Source organism: Ochotona princeps, chromosome 7, assembly GCF_030435755.1.
Source record: "Ochotona princeps isolate mOchPri1 chromosome 7, mOchPri1.hap1, whole genome shotgun sequence".
In the NCBI taxonomy this organism is placed as follows: domain Eukaryota; kingdom Metazoa; phylum Chordata; class Mammalia; order Lagomorpha; family Ochotonidae; genus Ochotona; species Ochotona princeps.
Genome location: NC_080838.1, coordinates 7,666,278 through 7,687,426, shown reverse-complemented (window position 1 = coordinate 7,687,426; position 21,149 = coordinate 7,666,278). Strand labels below are relative to the sequence as shown.

The following is a 21,149-nucleotide window of genomic DNA, read 5'->3' as shown; positions in this document are numbered from 1 at the left end:
TAGATCATCAATATGAACTTAAAGGTAGACATAATTCACTCTAAAACACTAAGTTTAAAATAAGCACCTCTTGATTTAAATTGGTGTAAATGGGCCTTTGGTGCCTGTAAGTGAATAATCCTTACCAAAGTGGCTATGTTTTCTTTTCTTTCACTATTTTGTAACTAGCCAGGTGCTCTTTTCAACCTTCCCAATAGTTAAAGCTTTAAGAGGGCAGTAACATGCTGTTTACAACTGACTGAATTCTGCTTCCACAGACCAAGAACCGTACAAATAATTGGTGCAGAAAGCAGAAAGGCTTAAAGAAGACTTCAAGAACAGACATAGTGCAGTGGCACCTAAATCCTAGCTCAGAACTGAAGCATTCCTTCCCACAGCAGCCAGACATGTTGGCTGCTCAAGTAAGTCCTACCCGGAGTACAGCCACCACAGCCACCTCATCCCAGGTCATGCTTCTTCCGGGGAGGCAGGCAGCAACCCAACAAGGGAGGCCCAAGAGCCCATTCTTCCTGCCCCCACTCAGCATGTCACTGAAAGGTCATTGGAAATTCCAGCAGTCTGGGTGGGCTGCAGCATCCATCATAAATGCCTTAGGGTCCATCTCTCCCTCTCACCTGCTCCCATCACCAGAGGTCCTGATCCTGAGCACAGTCTGCAAATAAACTTCCTGAACACGAATCTATGCTACAGAGTTTATTTCCCAGGAAACCTGGCTTTCAGCCTATCACATGGCTAACATGTTAACAAAGATGAAAACGATTAAGCCAAAAGAAGGCGAAACTAACCAGATCCACGGCTAATTTATCCTTTTCCATTTCTTGCTTTTCAAGAATCCTGTCTACCTACAACCTGCCTAGAGACAGGCTCCTGCAGAGTATCCTCCACCTGCCACACCACCTGTGCCTTCTCACCAGCCACCTCTACACAAGCAGAAACCTGCCAGCAGGGGCCTTAACCCTGCACCCCAGGATCTGGTGGAGGGGAAAGACCAAAGGAGGCAGAGTGTGAAGCAGAGGAATTCACCTGGGACGAGAAGCTGGTCCTGCCAGCCTCTCTACCTGCTCCCAGCTCATCACTCCCGGGGAGCCTGGGTGCACAAAGCACGAAGTGCGGCTGCTGAGGAGAGCCACATGGGCCCCTCTAGCTGTGCTTTCCTGCTGTTTCTTTTGCTGGGTGAGTCTCTGAAGTAGCAACAGCACTAGCAAGACAGCGGTTTGTTAAGAAGTTTTGGGGACAGTGCTGTGGCACTATGGGTTAAACCACCACCTGTGACCACCAGCATTTCATATGAACACTAGTTTGATCCCAGGTGCTCACTAGTGGCCATCTGTGGAGTGAAACAATAGATGGAAGATTCTCTAACTCTGCCTCATAAATAAATGAATCTTTTTTTGAAAAACGAATCATAGTTCATAGTATGATGCTTCACGCATGGGATGTTACTAATCACTAGGATGACCTGGGAATGTTCTGAAAGGTTAGCATAAGCCCAGCACTGTTTCAGCACTCTCAGATAGAGTAAACTATAATCTTTGCCTCTGTGGCATTTATAATAACTGCACACACTAAATATACAAATAAATGTTAGTGGGTAAGCCACACTATGAAAGGAAAGCAACATCTACAGTGCAGAGGCAGGAAGTATGTTGTGATTTTAAACAGGACAGACAAGGAAGGCCTCATTAGGAAGTCTTTTGAGCAAAGGCTTAAAGGAAGTGCCTAACTTAGCCATGAGGAACATTTCAAACAAAGGGAACTGGAAGTACAAATGGTGCTCCGACGATTTCAAGCCTAGGCTTGCTCATTTACTTTTCCAACATAGTGATTTAACAGCAGGGCACCCTGAAAGCAGCAAAGAAGATAGATCAATGATTATTGCAAACTGCTAATTCAAGAAAAACACAAAAAATAAGCAGCTTATAAACCTCAACAGCACCTGACAGTACCATTCCGTTTGCAACCTAGCATATTTGATACTCTTGATGTATCACTGAATTATCAGAAGCTAAATGATGAACGTGACTCTTAAGGAAGGCAGGCATGTAACTGCCAAGATTTTCATTAATTGGTAGACACAGCACCCTTTGGCCTTTAATATCAATGTTGGAAATTTAAGAAAAGCTTGTCTGTTCAGTAAATCTAGGTATGTTACATATTCATGATACCATTTGTCTTCCTTAGGTTTTTACTCACGCTCTTGTCCCAAAAAGAGAGATCTGCAATCAGGTGAGCTGTCTCAACTTGGTCCCAGAACTGCTCGGTCTGGCGCAGGACTAGGGAAGAACATGGAATCTAGGTAGGGTTTAGATGCCATAAATGATCGCTTCTCAGCCTTTTGGCTAAGATCAAATTAGTGCCAGAAATGGAGGTAAGTTTGGGAATGACAGTAGGATAGGAACCAGGGAAGCAGGACCAGCAGTTACTCATGTCTCCTCTTCTCCCCTGTCTAGTATGTGGGCGGCCTGTGTTCTCCAGCCGCATTGAAGGTGGTCAGGATGCTGCTGAGGGGCGCTGGCCCTGGCAAGTCAGCCTGCGCTGGGTGCGCACCCACATCTGTGGAGGCTCCCTCATCAGTGAGAGCTGGATACTGACAGCAGCACACTGCATCAGAAAGTGAGTTCCAGCAGAGAGCCAGCCGGCAGCCAGCAAGTTCTCAGCAAATACCTCCACAATGCCATGAAATGACAGGCTACCCTGCAACCACGAGTTAGAGGGACAGGGCAGAAGGAGAATATGAAATGACAGAAACAGGCATGTCTTTCAAAACTTTGGTTTTTTGGCCAAGTCACACCCCAAATACAAATGAGACATTTTCTTGGGCTTTCGGGAAGTCACCAAAACAAAATCTTCTCACACACAGTCAGAATACTCCCTGCCAACCCTCAGAGCTACTGTGTGAGACTGCCATTCTGGTTGGCCCCTGATGAGGCCCACAGCCAGCGAAGACTAGGAGCCTGCCGACATCGGTGAGAATGGAACAGATCCCTGAAGTCTCCCTGAAGTCAGAAGTCCTTATGTCACTCCTGATTCTTTTTTTTTTTAAAAGATTTATTCAGTTTATTACAAAGTCAGATATACAGAGAGGAGGAGAGACAGAGAGGAAAATCGTCCGTCCGATGATTCACTCCCCAAGTGAGCCGCAACGGGCCGGTACACGCCGATCCGAAGCCGGGAACCAGGAACCTCTTCCGGGTCTCTCACACGGGTGCAGGGTCCCAATGCATTGGGCCGTCCTCTCCTGCTTTCCCAGGCCACAAGCAGGGAGCTGGATGGAAGTGGAGCTGCCAGGATTAGAACCGGCGCCCATATGGGATCCCAGGGCTTTCAAGACGAGGACTTTAGCCACTAGGCCACGCCACCGGGCCCACTCCTGATTCTTGATCCAACAAAACTATGAGATGTTCATTGTTTTAAGCTATGATACTTGTGGTAACTTGTTATGCAACAATAGCTTACTAATACATATAGAAATCAAAGTAACAGATCATTCCAACAATAACAGTAGCAGCTCAAAGAAAACAGAGTATGGACTTCCAAATACTAAGACAAAACTACTTCCAATTAGAATTGTGTCCATATACAAACTCACAACCAATTATGGGGCAGAAATAAGGTATTTTCAAATATCGAAGTAGCAAAAAGTTTCTCTTCTATAAAGAAGTGTTTCACCAAAATAAAGGAGGGAAAGTAAGAACATGAGATGTAGATAAAAGGGGATACAACACATTAAAGAATCCCCAAGAAGATCATAATGATAAAGGAAGGTGTGAAGACAGTAGCTGTGTATCAGTTAAGATTAGAACAAGAGGAGAGGGCTCTAAAAACATGTTATTAATAGAATGCCTGACAGGATTCGAAGTATCAAGAGGATATCTGTACTTCAGGGAGACAGAGAATTTGGGGAGTCTGGAAAAGCAGCATCCCCTATGAAATACCTGAGCTCAGTTCCCACCTCTACTTGGAATCCAGCTTCCTGATAAATTCACACCCCGTAAGGCAGGAGTGATGGTGGAAGTACTTCGGGGCCCCATCACCCAAGTGGAAGATCAGATAGTTTCTGGTTCCTAGCTTCAGCCTGCCCTAGCCTTAGATGTGACAGGTTTTTGGGAAGTGAACCAGTGGTTGGAATATCTTTCTATTTTATTTGTATTTCTATTTTACTATTCAAACAAATCAAAATAAGCATTAAAACTGAAAAAAGTAAAATTCAATAAACATAATAGGGTTGCTTGAAAACACTGGGAAAATCACTAAAGGCTAAAATAATTGGAAGTGACTCTGAATAATGTAGATTGAGAGCAGAGATCTTCTGACACTTTAAACTGATACAAACATATGGCTAACTTTGGTTATGCTGTGTTTTAAAATGTTATTTAGCAATAAAGATCTAGTGTGCAGAACAGAAATTAAAACTGGCAATAAAGAGCAATAACTAGTAAGCTTACAAGCAATGGCTGAACCCAAGAAGACTGGGTGAGTTAATGAAAGAACCAGGCAGGAAGTGAAAGAAAACCCTGAGTAGAAGTTTGTAAGAGGAGACTGCAGAAAGAATGTCCGCTGAGGAAGAAGAAACAAACCAACTCCAGTCCAAGTTGGGAGTACCTTGATGAATTCCCTGTCTACAGGCCTTAAGCAGGCTTCACTTTTATTTTTTTACAAGATTTTATTTTTTATCGGAAAGGCATAGTTGTAGAGAAAAGGAGAGAAAGAGAGCAGTCTTCCATCTGCTGGTTGCTCCCAAATGCCCACAATGCTCAGAGTTGAGTTGATCCCAAGCCAGGAGCCAGGAGCCTACTCCAGCTGCCTTACATGGGTGTTCGGTTCCAAGGACTTAGACCATCCTCCACTGCTCTCCCAGGCCACAAACAGGGGGCTGCATCAGAAGTGGAGCAGCTGGGACAAGAACCAGTGCCCACATGGAATGCCAGTGCCACAGGTAGAGGCTTAGTCTATTACACTATGGCTTCAGTCTATATGCTTCATTTTTATTCTCCTTCTTTTCCCCTTAGGAACTGGAATATTTTTCCATATAGTGTTTTGCTGGGATCTGTTGAAACAGGTTACTCAAGTAAAGGTGTAGAACACTATGTGTCCAAGATCATCATCCATCCCAAATACCAAAATGGAACTGCAGACATTGCCTTGTTGAAAATGTCTTCTCCAGTCACCTTCACGTCTTCCATCATGCCCATCTGCTTACCCACTATGGCAAAGCAGTTGGAAATTCCACCTTCTTGTTGGGTGACTGGATGGGGAGAAGTTAAGGCAGGTGCAGGTGAGATTGGGCAGGAGGGGGGCTTGTTTTACACATCACATTTTTGCACCTAATCTAGAACATACAAAGTCTAGGTATATTCTTGCCAGGGCAAACAATGTTCAACAAAACCAACTGACCTAATGACATTATCTGTAAGTCTTCAAATAAAATGTGGGCTTTCTTTTTTTTTTTTTTGGTTACTTACATGCTTATTACTCTTTTGTCCTATCTGAAGTCTAGCTTTAGCTGGAAAAATACACATTATGGAAGCAAATAGTTTACCTCTCTCAGAGGTTAATACAGCTGCTTTAATATTTACACAGACTGTAGCAGTTTTTTGGTGTTGGCTTTTTCCCCTGTTTTTAAAGTACTGTGTCAGTTCTCCCAATTTGGAGACAAGACAGGCACTAACCCAGCAGCAGAGAAACTATTAAAGAAAAAATTTTAATGTACTTTTAGAATACTCACGTCTTTACTCACAATTTATCAGAATTATTCTTTATTTAAAATACTAACACAACAGAAAAGCCACAAATAATTTTTGAATCATCTGTTGCTTTAAGTTTAACTGTATCAAAAAAATCCTTCCAGGAGGAAATAGAATTGTAAAGTGACAGTACCATGTCTGAGTTCCTGTTTACAGATATATGCGCATCCTAATTAAATGTTGCCCCATGCTTCCCAGGCTGCTCTAACCTTCCATCCCAACTTCTCCAGATGGTAGTTACCCTTCCCACCTCCAGGAGGCAGAACTGCAAGTCTTTAACCAGCAGGCCTGTGAACGACTTTACAACCCAGTGGGTGTCTTCTTCCCAGAAACAGAGCCAGTTATCAAGGAAGACATGATCTGTGCTGGTGATATTAAGGAAATGAAAACTACTTGCAAGGTGAGAGTTTAGTCCTGATTTTTTTAATCGGTACATCTATTTGAAAAGCAGAGATTTATATAGAGAGGGAGAGAACCATCCTCCTGGTTCCCTCCCCCAACGCCCTCATTTGTATCTTCTTCCTACTGTGTTAACATGTTGTTCTTGTTCGGCTCTGGCTGCTTTCAATTATTTCTCTTTGATTGGCAAGAGTTTGAATGAATGATGGTTTTAGTTTTTTAATCTAATTTCAATTGAAAAATTTTGAGAAAGTTTCCAATCGTAACTTTTCAAAATTTATTCTACCTTGTTTTGCTCTTCTCCCTTCCAGTAGAAAATATAAATTCGTAAATTATACTTTTTATGCCTTTAAACAGTTTATCTCAATTTCATCTTTCTCTCTGCTCTTCAAAATAGATACTTTGTAATGACTATTAAGTCACTGTCTTCAGGACTGGTACTGTAAAGCATCAGGTTGAGCCAATGCCTGCTGCACCTGCATCCCATATGGATGCCAGTACAAGTCTTAGATGCTCTGCTTCCAATCCAGCTCCCTAACAGCCTGGAAAACAGACAGCAAAGATACAGAATTTATGAGAATAACTTCGGGCTCTCTCTCTTTCCCTCTCTTTCTGTTAATTCTTTCAAATAAATAATCTTTTTTAAAAAAATGAAGTTGGCACTGTGGTGTAGCAATGTCAGCATTCCATATGGGCCCCAGTTTCACTCTCAGCTGCTCCATATCCAATCTAGCTCCCTGATTATGGCCTGGGAAAAGCAGAGGAAGATGGCACAAGTGTTTGAGCCCTGGACATCCATGGTGCAAAGACCCCTGTGAAGCTCTGGCTTCAACCTGACCTTGCACCATCTGTTGAGCCACTTGAAGAATGCACCAGAGATTGTTAAGGTCTTTCTGTCTCCTTGTCTTTCTGTCACCTTGACCCAAAAACAAATAAAGAGTTTGAGGCTCCCTTTCTGAGTTCTTTCCTTTCTAATACTTACCCCTTCATCTTCTAACAGCTGTTGGCTCTAAACTCTACCCTCAGATTCCTCCGGCCAATAGTTAAGCAGTGCTGACTTCAAGGGAAAAGAACATGATAAAAGGAAGTATTACTTTCTTCTAATGACTGACTACATTTTGTTGTGCTTTTTTTCCCTCAAAGACTTATTTATTTATTTCAGGCCAGCACAGTGGCCTAGCGGCTAAAGTCCTCACCTTGAACATCCCGGGATCCCATATGGGCGCTGGTTCTAATCCTGGCAGCTCCACTTCCCACCCAGCTTCCGGCTTGTGCTCTGGGAAAGCAGTTGAGGATGGACCAAAGCCTTGGGACCCTGCACCTGCATGGGAGTCCAGGAGGAAGTTCCTGGCTCCTGGCTTCCAATCGGCTCAACTCTGGCCCTTGCGGTCACTTGGGGAGTAAATCGTCGGACGGAAGATCTTCCTCTCTGTCTCTCCTCCTCTCTGTATAACTGACTTTACAATAAAGATAAATAAATCTTTTTAAAAAAAATGACATTTATTTCAAAGGTACAGTTACAGAGAGGAATACATAGAGAAAGAAGAAGAAAAGAGATCTTCTATCCCTTGGTTCATGCCACGAATGACTGCAATGGTCAGGGATGCACCAGGAGGAAGTAAGCCCCAGGAGCTTCATCTAGTTTCCTGCATGGGTACAGACACCCAAGTATGTGGTCCATCTTTTGCTGCTTTGCCTGACACATTAGCAAGGAGCTAGGTCAGAAGTAGAGCAGCTGGGACATGACCCTACAGCCACAAGGAATGCTGGCTTACAGGCGGCTCCTTAAGCAGCTATGCCACAATGCAGGCCCCTCTACCTGCTTTTGGCCACTCTCCACTGTCTTCAGAGAACTGGTTTCTGTATGCTGTCACAATTCTTAATGGCTATCTGCAGAAGGGCTGTTTGGATATAAGGTACTCCCATGACAAATTCAGAGTCCTCAGAAGAACAATCCTCTTAGTCACACTGGAAGGAGGCTCCAGAACCTAATGCTGGGATAGGGGGTGTTCTCAGTAAAGCTGGAAGGATTAAAATTATTCAAGTATGTTTTTCAACCATAATGGACTAAAAGTTAGAAGTGTGTATCAAAATTAAGGAAAATTTTGGCTCAGCCAATGGCCTAGTGGCTAAATCCTTGCCTTGCATGCACTGGGATGCTCCACTTTCCATTCAGCCTCCTGCTGTGGCCTGGGAAAGCAGTCGAGCACAATTCAAAGCCTTGGAACCCTGCACCCACGTGGCAGACCTGGAAGAAATAAACTCCTGGGTTCAGATTGGCTCAGTTCCAGCCACGGCGGCCACTTGGGGAGTGAGCCAGCAGACAGAAAAGGTATCTGTCTCTCCTCTTTGTAAATCTGCCTTTCCAATAAAAATAAATAAATCTTTAAAAAGTACGCAAAATTCCTGATACATAGAAATTAATACACTCCCAAATAATCAACAGGTCAGAAAAGAAATCATGAAAGAAACTAGGAAACAAATTTTGAAGTGAATAAAAATAAAACCACAATATACCAAATTTATGGGAGTGTTTAAGTAGCACTCAGAAATTGATATCTATAAATGCCTGTTTTAAAAAACAAGAACATTGGGGTACTCAATTAGTGTACAGTTAGGTAACTGGCAGGGACACCAGCCTCTTGTACCAGAATTTCTGGGTTCAAGTCCCAGCTCCTCCACCCTTACCGCCAGCTTCCTGTTAATGTACACCTTGGGAGGCAGGAGATGACAATCCAAGTGACTGAGCCCCTGCCACCCACATGAGACCTGGACTGAATCCCCAATTCTTCATTTCTCCTGGCCAGCTCTGGCTACTGTGGGCATTTGGGAAATGAACCGCACTTTCTATGCCTCTCAAATTAATTCATTAAAAAGAACATTAAATAAAAACAATATTTCAAATTTATAACCTAGTCTTCCATATTAAAACACTGGAGGGGGCCAGTATTGTGGCATAATCAGGTAAAGCTACTGCCTATGAGGCTAGCATCACACATGGATACCCCATTTGTGTCCCAGCCACTTTCACTCCATTCCAGTTCCCTGCTGGTGGCCTTGGAAAAGCAGCAGAAGGAGTTTCAAGGACCTGGCTCCTGCAACCCATGGGAGAGGCCTGTGTGAAACTACTGGCTCCTGGCTTTCGCCTGGCCTAGCCACAGCAGTATGGCCACTGGGGGAGTGAACCAGGGAATGGAAGATCATTCTCTTTCACTCTTTCACTCCCTCTTTCAAAAAAATCTCTCACACACACACACAAAAAGAAGAAAAAACCTAAACTACAGAAAGCAGAAATGAGAAAATAAGGATTATGGTGAAAGATAGTGAAGTGCAAAACTAAAAGAAAAATCAACAAAAACAACACTATTTTTCAAAATATCAATGAAACTAAAAATATCTTAAGCTAGACAGAACAAAAAGGAGGCTTAAATTGCCAACCCCACAGAAACTGAAAGGACAGTTAAGACAGTACTATAAACAACTATATGTCAATTAGATAACTAATTATATGAACAAACTTAGTACCACAAAAATTATCATAACTAAGAAAAAATATAAATCTGAATAAACTATATATAGCTACTAAAAAGCACAACACAGGAAAACTGGTGTTCAGCCTACCAGTTAAGGTATTTGCATTTTATGTCAGAGTACCTGGGTTCAATTCCCAGTCCCAGCACTGATGCCAGTTCCTGGTTAGTGCAGACTCTGGGAGGCAAGTCATCATCCAAGTGTTGGCGGTCTGTCACATTTGTGTGAGACTTGGACTGCATCCGTGGCTCCTGTTTTTAGCTACGGTCCAGCCTGGGCCAATGCAGCCATTTGGGAATGAATCAACAAATCAGAGTAGTGTGTGTGTGTGTGTGTGTGTGTGTGTGTCCCACCCTCTCCCTCACTGTGCTATTACTTTCTCAACCTCTGGGATACACTGATTTAAAAAAATTCTAGGGGTCAGAATTACAATAAAACAATTACAATAAAAGTGCTGCCCATGACATCAGTATCCCACATAGGTGTGCTGGTTCTATCCCAACTGTTTCACTTTCAATAGAGCTTTTGCTAATGGCCTAAGAAACACAGCAGAATACGAACCACATGTGTGGACCCCTACCATGCACTTGGGAAGACAGCAGACGATGGCCCTGCCATTTTTACAGAAGAGCTGGACAGATTTCCTGGCTCCTAAGCCTTGGTCCCAACTGTTGGGGACACCTCAAATCAATCAGCCTGTAGAAGCTATATGTTTGTGACTCTACTTTTGAAATAAATAAAAAACCTAAAAGAAAAAAAAAAAACACCTATCTACCTTGTGACTATTCATGTTTCTTTTCGTTACACTTATGACCTCTACCTCCTCCTCAGGGTGATTCTGGAGGGCCTCTGGCGTGTGATATTGATGGTGTCTGGATCCAGATAGGAGTGGTAAGCTGGGGACTGGAATGTCCTTCACCTCTTCCAGCAGTCTACACCAACGTGATGTACCACCAAAACTGGATTAAGGCTACCATCTCAGGAACTGAGGTCTTGTGTGGCAACCATCTGGACTTACCTAACTTCTTAGTCCCTTTTATTTCACTCTATCTTGCTTTTGTGGGACCCTCCTGTGCCTTTGGGCCTAAGACAATACCAGGAGAATAGGCAATAGAGCTGAAGCTACTGGGGAATGAAGGGCTGGAACAGGAATTCATGGAGAATAAATCCCAGAGCAAAGAACTCAAAGTCACTGGGGGCCTGGATGACCTCACTTACAACCTGAAGGTATTTTGTTTTTAAGGTTCTTGACTCCAGAACTATGTTTCACTGGTTAAAATGTGAGCAGCTAAAAAACAGGGCTGTTCCTTCCATGGTGATAATTCATCTTTCTAACTAATATACCTTGTAAGACAGGAAGGATGTCCTCTATGAGATAATATTTGTGAACATAAATTAAATAGTTATTGGAGAGGCAGGCAAGGTAAAAAGCATCTGTGATGGGGAAAAAAAAAGCCAGAAAGTATTATATCAAAGCTCTACTTCTTTCTCACATTTCACACTTTCTCACAGAATCTTGGGATTCTGACTTGTTCTATATTCTGGTTCCCACTTCTTCCAATAATCCACATTCTTCCTAACATTACTGTAATCCTCAGCATATTACAAAGAATTTAATGGAAATATTTTTTTACATATGTCAGAACATAGAGGCAAAGTCAAAGCACCTGCCTGTTATTCTTCTGGGCACTTGGTTCAAAATGGGAGGCAACTGCTACACAGCCTAGTGTCTGGCAGAATTCTTCCCATGAACTGAAATCTCCAGCTTTTGGAGGGATCAGCCCACAAGTGAAAGAGCTCTCAAAAGAAGAGGACCCCAATCTCACCATGCCAGCTACTACTAGTTGGACCCTCCTGGGAATGTGACTCAACAGTTGACTAGCAGGTAGGAGAACTCTCAGACCAGCATCTTAACTCAACAAATGCATTCAGTACTGCATGAGACAGATCCCTTCTCTGGGTTAGGCAGAATGGGAGCCATTCAACATGCACTTTCCAATGCTAAGTGCCCACCATACAACACACAGCAATCCAGGCACCAAGAAGACAGTTCACACACACACCAAGCCTGCCTTCAAGGAGCTTACATTCCAAAGAGAATGGCCCAATGCAAACTCAATGCATACTATGTTATATACAAAAAAGTCAGGTAAAGGAAAGTAAAAGCAAGGCCCAGCACAATTGCTTGATTGACTAATCCTCCCTTTGTAAGAACCAGGATCCCATATGGGCACCAGTTCAAGTCCTGGCTGCTCCACTTCCCATCCATCTTCTGCTTGTGGCCTGAGAAAGCCAGACGTCTTAGGTCTGTACCTATGTGGGAGACCCAGAAGAAGCTCCTGGCTCCTGGCTTCAGCTGGCTCAGCTCCAGCCATCAATGCCATTTCGGGAGTGAAGGAGCAGATGGAAGATCTTTCTGTCTCTCCTCCTCTGTAAGTCTGCCTTTGAAATAAAAAATCTTAAGAGATAGAAAAGAGGCAGGATGGAAATTTTCAGCTCAGATGGAGCTGTCAGGGAAGTTTCTCTGAGGAAGCTTCTCCACATATTGGATAGAGGCCTGAAGGAAGCCAGGACGCACCAATAAATACCCGGAAAAGTGGATTCCAGGCCGAGAGCACATGAACACAAAGGTTCTGAGTTTGGTGCATGTTAGGCGTGTACAGGAATAACAGGGAGGTCAACAGGGCTTGAACACTGTTAGACGGAAGGGAGTAGGAACTGAAGCAGAAAGCAAGCAGGGGCCCTGTTCTGCAGAGTCCAGCTCACCTCAGGAATGAGTCTGAATTTTATTCTCAGTGAGAAAGCAGGAAAAGACTGAGAGCAGAGGAATTATGAAAGAACAGCAGAGCAGAGAAGCCCCGACAGCTGTTCCAGCTGTTCGTGGGAGAGACCAAAGATAGCAAACAGGGCAGTCAGGTCAGATTAAGAACCAGACGGCAAGGCATAGAAATAAAGCTGAGTCAATCACTAGAGGGCAGCCACCTCCTGAACATCAGATTTCATGAGCCTATTTACCACTTTATGTCTTTCCCATCTGTATCTGCAGTGTCCGTCTGTAATAAGGCTACACTTACCAAGATGACCAAAGAAAGGCACAAGCTGAAGGTTTTCAACATCTGACTTATAATTTATTACTAATATACCCTTTTGGGTTTTTCCCTTGTTTTCCATGCCTTCACTCTGTCTCAAGGCCTATCTCATATGGTCTCTACAGCTGAAATATCCTCCTTTGGTATAGCCAACCCAATTGCTTCTGTTCACTGATTAGAAAAGGAAGCAGTGAATATCCAAAGAGTGCATTAAAAGCACCACAGAAAATAGTTTTAAAAAATTAAAAGGGAATGGGTAAACTATATGTTATATAATTTATATATCATTAAAGTTATTTCTTAGTGAACAAAGAAATTTATTTTCTGCTTAAACAAATAATGACTTGTCTGTGATATATTTAGACCTCTCTAAAGATCTTCTAAACAATACTTATGGTTGTACAAGCCATTTGAGCCATTTTTTAAAAATGGCTCAAAGCAGCTATATACACTTTCTGTTTCTGATTAAATTGCTAAAATATCAACTGGAAAGCTTAATCCAAAAGTACAATACACAGCATATGCTTATGCACTATGGGAGGCATAAAAAAAGCATTTGCATTCACAAACCTAAAATGTCAAGAATTCACTGGTAACCCAATGGGTTTAGTCAGTGACACCCACAACTGATCAAATGAAGAAATATAACAGGGGCATTTTCACATGCTACTTTGGGGGTTTCAATACAGAATTTGTCTTTAAAAATCAACTTTAACTTAGAGTGTTTTACTTTTTAATCATTTTATCTTAGTATGCTCCAACTTTCAATTTCATATGGCTTGATGAATTACAGTGGATTTTAGCAAAGAAAAGACGCTGAAAATCCATTTGGCTATTTATTTTCTAAAAATGAAAAAAAGTACAGTTATTTATAGATCTTCTCTTCATAGCAAATAGATTATTTCAACAAATGACAGTCGCCCCCCCCCCACCTTTTTAAAATTTATTTCACTAAGCTGTAAAGACACCAAAAAAGTTAGAATATTGGGACTAGCACTGTGAACACTGGCAATCCTATATGGAAGTCACAAATCCCATCTGTTCCAGGTCCAATTCAGCATCTGTGAGGGGGACCTGGATTAAGCTCCTGGCTCCTGGCTTGGGCCTGGCCCAGCTCCAACAGTTGCGGCCACATGAGGGGTGAACCAGTAATCAGAAGGCCTCACTCTCTCTCTGCTTTCAAGAAAATAGTTAATAATTTGAGACTCTCACCTTAAAAGAATTTCAATAATGGGTATTTTATCTTTTCAGACGCCTCATTTCATTATGAAGCTATAACATTCCTCCCATAAAATCTGACTATGTATAGTATGCTTATATACTAGAAATCACCTACCTGCAAATTTCTACTATGTTCCACTGGCCAGAAGGGAACAAGAGAAACGAATCATTCATACTCTCAATATATAAGAAGAAATGTTCATTTTCTGAAGATTGAAATCTTCGATGAAAATTCTAGTTGCCTTTCAGGATAATTATCTTCAAATCTCTCCAGTATTTACAACCACTCTGTGTGGCTGGAATAAAGTGAGATCTAGTCCTACGTCATTCCGTGTGCCACTCTCATGATATTTAGTCCTTGCTGTTTTATTTTGGAATTAACTCTCAACACTCAAGAGTAAAAACAGGAAAGGATAAGGGCCTGCGGCTTCAGAATGTTAGATAGCCTGCTTTTAGGAACAGATGTTTGGCCTAGCCATTAAGACGCTAATTAAAATGCCAACAGCCTACAACGGAGTGCCTGGGTTCAATTCCCAGCTCCTGTTTCTGACTCAGCTTCTAGCTAATGCAAACTGTTAGGCAGCAGTCATGGGTCAAAATAATTGACTTCCTGTCATTCACAAGGGAAACCTGGACTAAGCTGCTGGCTGCCGGGCTTTAGCTCTGACCCAGTCACAGCCAATTCAGGCATTTGGGAAGTGGGCCAGAAGATGGGCTCTCTCATTTTCTCCTTCAAATATGCAAAATCTGAAAAAAAAATGGCATTCTGCTTTTCAGTGGAAAGACAAACCTAGGTGAAGTTGGGTACCAAACAACATTTTTATTAAATCCGGATATGAGTTGATGGGCTGCATGAAGGTGAAATGAGTAGGCATGGTATTGAGATACCAAAGAGAAAAACAAAGAGAAAAGAGAAGTCTGGGCCTGGCACGATGGCTCAGAAGCTAAATCCTCACCTTGCACACACTGCATTCCCACATGGGCACCGATTCTAATCCCAGCTGCTCCACTTCCCATCAGCTCCCTGTTTGTGGCCTGGGAAAGCAGTTGAGGGTGGCCCAAAGCCTTGGGCCCCTGCACCTATATGGGAAACCCAGAAAAATCCCCTGGCTCCTGGCTTTAGATCAGCTCTCAGCTCCTGCCACTGCAGCTACTTGGGGAGTGAACCAGTGGATGGAAAATTTTTCTCTCTGTATCTCCTTCTCTCTGTTTATCTGCATTTCCAATAAAAATAAATAAATCTTAGAAAAAAAAAAAAGACTCCTAGGTTATTTGCCGAAGAAGCATTATACCATTAACTGAATTGTGGAAGGCTAGGGAAGAATAGGTTTGACAGGCTATCAGATCAAGTGAATAATAAATAATGTACCTCTAATGATATTCACGTACTAATCTCCGTAGCCTATTAATACGGTACCACCCACATAGTAAAGGAGATGCTGCATCTAGGAACAAGTTAAGTATCTTCAAGTGGGAAAATTATGCTGGATCATGTGGGTGCACCCAAGATAAACACAGTCTTTTTAAAAGAAACAGGCAGGATAACAGCCAGAGAGGATCATAACAGTATACATAAAAAAAAAAAAAAAAAAAAGAGAGAGATGGAACAGAAAAACAATGCGAGCAAAGACGCAAAGCTGCATGCTCTAAACCGGGGCCCAGGAGCCTCAAGGCACACAGCTGGCTTCCAGCAGCCAGAACAGGCAAAGGCATAGCTTCTCTCCAGAATCTACACAGGTATTACACCCTACCAAAAACTGGATTTCAGACAATTAGGATTGTAAATTCATGTTGGTATTTAAAAAGATGTATCTTTGTTTTCATTTGAAAGGCAGATTTTACACAGAGAGGAGAGACAGACAGAAAGGTCTTCCATCCTTTGGTTCACTCCCCAAGTAGCTGCAATGGACGGAGCTGAGCCAATCCAAAGCCAGGAGCTAGTCTCCCCCATTAGTGCTGGGCTCAATAACCCGAGTCCTCCTCCCCTGCTTTTCCAGGCCTTAAGCAGGGAGTTGGTTGGGAAGTACAGCAGCCAGACACTAAATGGCACTCATGAGGGTTGCTGGCACTGCAAGCAGATTAGCCCGCAGGCCACTGCACCAGCCCCTGTTGTAGCTTATCTAAATGACAGCAATTGAGAATACAGAGATGGCAGACTTCAGAGACTTTGGATTGGATATCCAGAGATGCAAAGTAGGAAAAGAGGGCAGCACTGGAAAAAGATCAAGTTTCAGTGATAAGAGAAAAAAAAGCTTAATAAAAAAAGGAACAATCATTGACCTTTACAACAAAGGTGTCTGCTTTAGACCATGCACAGTACTGTCCATAATCACCTTTGCACATATTACCAAGCGTTTGAGTTTCTACAGCTGAAAACATTTACCAAATGTAGTCATTAAAATAAGCTACAGAAGAAAATTTCTGGAAGTTTTTAATTAATTTATTTATTTTAAAAACTGAGTTGGAAAAGGAATAGATTTTCCATCTGCTGCTTCAGTCTCCAAATGGCTGCAATGGCTGAGACTAACCCAAGCAGAAGCCAGGAGCCTGGAACTCATCTGGGTCTCTGACATGGGTGCACAAGGCCAAGTACATGGACCATCTTCCCCTGCTTTCTCAGGTACATCAGCAGTGAGCTAGACTGGAAGTGGTAGAACCAGGAATCTCCTCTGCAGGCAGAGGCTTAATGGCTTAACTGCCAAACCATGATGCTGGTCTCTGGAAGACTATATTTTGATTAGCCACGAAAGAAAACTGAGCCTAACAGGACAGAACTAACTAGGAATAATAAAATAACCAGAGAGGAAAAAAGGAATAAAAGATGGATGGTTGCAGGCCAGAATTATGGAACATGGATTACTGCCTGCAATACCTACACCCTATACTGGAATGCTGGTAGTCCCAATTGCTCCATTTTCCAGCTCCCTGCTGGATTACTTACCCAGACAGCAGTGGAGAATGCCTCAAGTGCTTAGACCGCTGCCACTTACACAGAAAATCAGAATGGACTTCCTAGCTCCTGGCTTTTTTTTTAGCCTGGCCAAGCCATGGCTGCTGTGGACACCTGGGATTAACCAGTGGATAAAAGATTTCTCTCTCTCTCTCTTCCTTTCAAATAAACAAATGAATCTTAAAAACAAAAACAAAAGAGATTCATGGTCATGTTAGGAAGTCAGAGCTTTAAGGGAATTAAAATGTACAAACAAATGAAGCATTTTAATGCAAGTTAAAGACATGATCAATTTGCATTTTAGGAAAATCACTTTGGTGGCTGATAAGGCAAGAGCTTAGAGAAGCAAATCAGGAGATAGAATAGTAAGTTACAAGGCTATCAAAATAGTGAGAGATGCCTGGAACAGGATGAAGACAAAGAGCTACAAAGGAGATAGAGATTCAACAGAAATAGGCAATTCACCGCCTACATAGGCAACCATGGTGATAGAGGGAGCTAAGTCTTCACCCAAGTCTATGGCTTGGATTATTTGAATGATGTCACTGAATGAAACAGGAAATAGTTTCATCCACTACCAGTTAAATACACTAAGATTCTACAAAAAAGAAACAAAAGAAATCCAAAGACATATTCACACAAAGAACATTAAATAAGCAATTTGAAAGAACCTCACTAAGCCAACTTCAATTACTTACTAATTGCAGGGAGTTCATAAAAACAAAACATTCCAAAAACATACTTTTTTTAATCTTAAAACTCTTATTTGAATGGCAGAGTTTCAGACAGCAAGAGAGAAGAGATCTTCTATGCACCGGTTCACTCCCCAAATGACTGTAATGGCCAAGATTAAGCTAGACCAAAGCCAGGATCCAGAAACCTATGGGCCTCCCATGTGGGTAGCAAAAACCCAAGCACTTGGGCTATCTTGCACTGCTTTCCCAGGCCATTAGCAGAGAGCTGTATGGGAAGCAGAGCATCCAGGACTAAACTGGCATTCCTAGGGGATGCCAGTGACATAAGCCCACAGGACTAAGTTTTTGCCATGAGTTTCAGTCTGCTGCAACTAGTAAACTTTTAAGGAGGCTGTGATAAATGCTGTGATTCCCATGATTCTCTGACATCTCTGTAGAAGGATGTCTCCTGCAGAAGGATGATATTTCCTTGTGCCATTGATATCAGGTTAACCAAAGAAATTTAAGCAGAAGAAACTTCATGCACTCCTGAGCAAAAGCTTCTGATGCCGGCATACAACTTGTCACAAATTGCAATCACTCCTTCAGCCAGCACCCCAGGGTTACTACAAGTGACACTGAACTGGAGCCCACCATTTTAAAACATTAATCTCCACAAGTTGTCTACAATCACAGCATTAACAACAAAATATGGCATGTACATGTCTAACACATGATTATGTATGATTTATTTGTGTTTATCAACTTCAAACTGATTTTGCTGGTGATGTGCTAAGAAGCAACCTGACTGGGAAAAACAACAACAAATAGCTGGCCTAAGCATCCCAAAAGTAGAATAAAGAGTTTGGAAACTTTATACACAGGAGTCATGATTTTTTTTTTCAGTAACACTAGACAGTGAATACGTAGGGTCTGCAGGCAATATAGACTATGCAGTGACTATTTAACAGATACACGGCACTTTGGTCCCAAGATATAGACAAAACATAGCAGCTGACAAAATATATATGAATGAGCATGGCTGTGTTCCAATAAAACTTTATTTACAAAAATAGCCCTTGGACTTGAACCCTGAGTTTAAATGCTTCATATTGTCAATATAGAATTAGAGATTAGGGGAGGGCATAAGGCCTGGTGATTATGACATTGCTCAAGACTTGAACATTCCATATCAGAGTGCCTGGGTTCAACTCCCACTGCTATCTCTGGATGCGATGCCTGCCAATGCAGACCCTAGAAGTGAGCAGAAATAGCTCACACGGCAGAAAAGGACTGAGTTCCTCACTTCAGGCTTCAGCTTGACCCGGTCCCAGCCATTGCAAGCATCTGTGAAGCAAACCAGCAGATGGGAACTGTTTGCCTCTCTCCAGCTCTGTGATACTCTACCTCTTAAAATCTGAGAAAGAAAATCAAGATAATATAGCTCGCAAGTGGGAGGTTGACAAACAAAATATAAGTATTCTTGGGGTAAGTGTTGGGCTAGCAGCAATTAAGTCACTTGGGCCACAGACATCCCATATTAGAACAGCGATCAGAGTATCAAAACTAGAGTTCTGGCCCTGCCCCTGCCCTGATTCCAGCTTCCTGCTGACAATGCCCATACAGGGAGGCAGCAGGCATTAACTCAAGTCACCGGACTCCTGACACCCTCATGGGATACTTGGACCTAGTTTCCAACTCCTAGCTTTGGCTTGCCCCCAGCCTTGATTGCTACTTACAGACATTTGAGGGATGAACCAAAACTTGTGGATCTCTTTCAGTCTGTCCCTCCGCCTTTCAAACAACAAAAGCATTTTAAGGGTAAAAAAAAAAAAAAAAAAAAAAGAATTTATGTTTCCTGAATCTAATCTTCGGAATCACAAAATGGAGATAAAATGAAAATAGGGACCCGTTCTAATTCTCCTCCTGTGGTGCTGGTATCCCATATGGGTGCCAGTTTGTGTTCCAGGTGCTCCATTTCAAATCCAGCTCCCTGCTAATAACATTAGAAAGCAGTGGATGATGGTACAGGTCCTTGAGTCACTGTACTCATGTGGAAGACCCAGAAGGAAAAACTACTGCCTTTCCAGCTTAACACCAGCTCAGATCTGGTCGGAGTGGCCATTTGGACAGTTGACTACTAGGTGGAAGATCTCTTTTTGTCTCTACCTCGCTCTATAATTTTTACCTTAAAATAAATAAATCCTTAAAAGAAAATACCGAGAATAAACAAAGCAGAGACCGCAAAGGGTAGGTTTTGATTATGTCCAAATTTTCGACATTTTGGTTTCAAATGAGAATTTGCTTTTAAGTAATTGTAACTTTCAAGAGAACAGGTGACTTTCATAAGATCAAATATGAAAACAAATAATAAATTAATATTATGAAAACTAGCTGATGTTCTAGTGTATCAGGTGAAGCCTTCATCTGGGGACACCAGCATCTCACATGGGCACTCTCCTGCATGCCCAGCTCAGCAACAGACTTAAAAATACCTGATGCCTATATTCCTGGTAATGTTATCAGAGGGAGCAGACTGGATTTGACTCAAATATAACAGCAATCATGTTTTGACCTGTCTGGTGTTCCCAGGAAGGTCACTACAGAAGACACATTTTTTTTCCTCATCCAAATTGGAATTTGCCTTGCTGAAGTGACCAGCTGGAGAGCATCTGCTGACAATATTTATAGGCCAATCAATACATCATTTGCTGCTACACGAGGGTAACTTCTGGGACAACAATGAAAAAGGCTGAGCAGAGGCTGGAAAATGAGATGCTTTGAAGAATAAGGACTTGGGAAAACTCCCACCTACCTATCCCTGGGAATCCAGGAGGCCAACTATATTACCAGAGTGGGCACACACTCAGAAAAGACTTGAGGAGAGGATCTGGCTCTACAAGCTAATCCTTCGCATGCGGTGGTGGCATACCATTTGGGTACTAATTCTAGTCCTGGGTGCCCCACTTCCAATCCAGTTCCCTGCTGTGGACTGGGAAAGCAGTGGAGGATGGCTCGGGTCCTTGGACCCATGTACCCACGTGGGAGACCTGGAGGTAGCTCCTGGCTTCAGAATGGCTCAGCTCCACCTGTTAATGCCACTTGGGGAGTAAACCAGCAGATGCAAGTTTTCTCTGTCCCTTCTTCTCTGTGTGATCTTCCTTCCAAATAAAAATAAATACATCTTTTATAAAAAGAAAAAAGGATTTGAGAAGTTCTCATCTTAGGCTATGCCCAAGGAAGAAATAAAAGACTAAGGAAAAAGGTCAACTGCCATGTCTGGGTATAGGCATGTGGCAACACACACCAGAGTCCACACTCAGACTAAAAGAGTGTTTTGAGGAGGGTTCTGGGCACTTAAGAAAATCTTTGTCCAGTCATTAGTTGATAAACTAATGAAGCAATGACAAAGAGTACTTTATCCAGGAACTCTGGAGAAGTCACTAAACAAACAAAAACCACCACACATCAAGCAGCTGTAACAAAACGTACAGTGCAATAAGAATTTCATTTCCAAAGTTGTCACTTTATGATATTCAAA

At 42.4% G+C, this 21,149-nt stretch overlaps 2 protein-coding genes across 10 annotated transcripts in view; one reads left to right on the top strand and one right to left on the bottom strand.

The window, feature by feature from the left end:
• SH3D19 (SH3 domain containing 19) overlaps nt 1-21,149 on the bottom strand; it is a 218,617-nt gene that overhangs the window by 181,852 nt on the left and 15,616 nt on the right. The window lies entirely within an intron of this gene.
• PRSS48 (serine protease 48) lies at nt 952-10,899 on the top strand. The gene is given in 8 exon segments (XM_058667321.1): nt 952-1,173; nt 2,182-2,226; nt 2,451-2,613; nt 5,010-5,275; nt 5,975-6,144; nt 10,506-10,769; nt 10,772-10,802; nt 10,805-10,899. Coding segments are annotated over 8 exon segments (1,077 nt in total). The 5' UTR covers nt 952-1,130.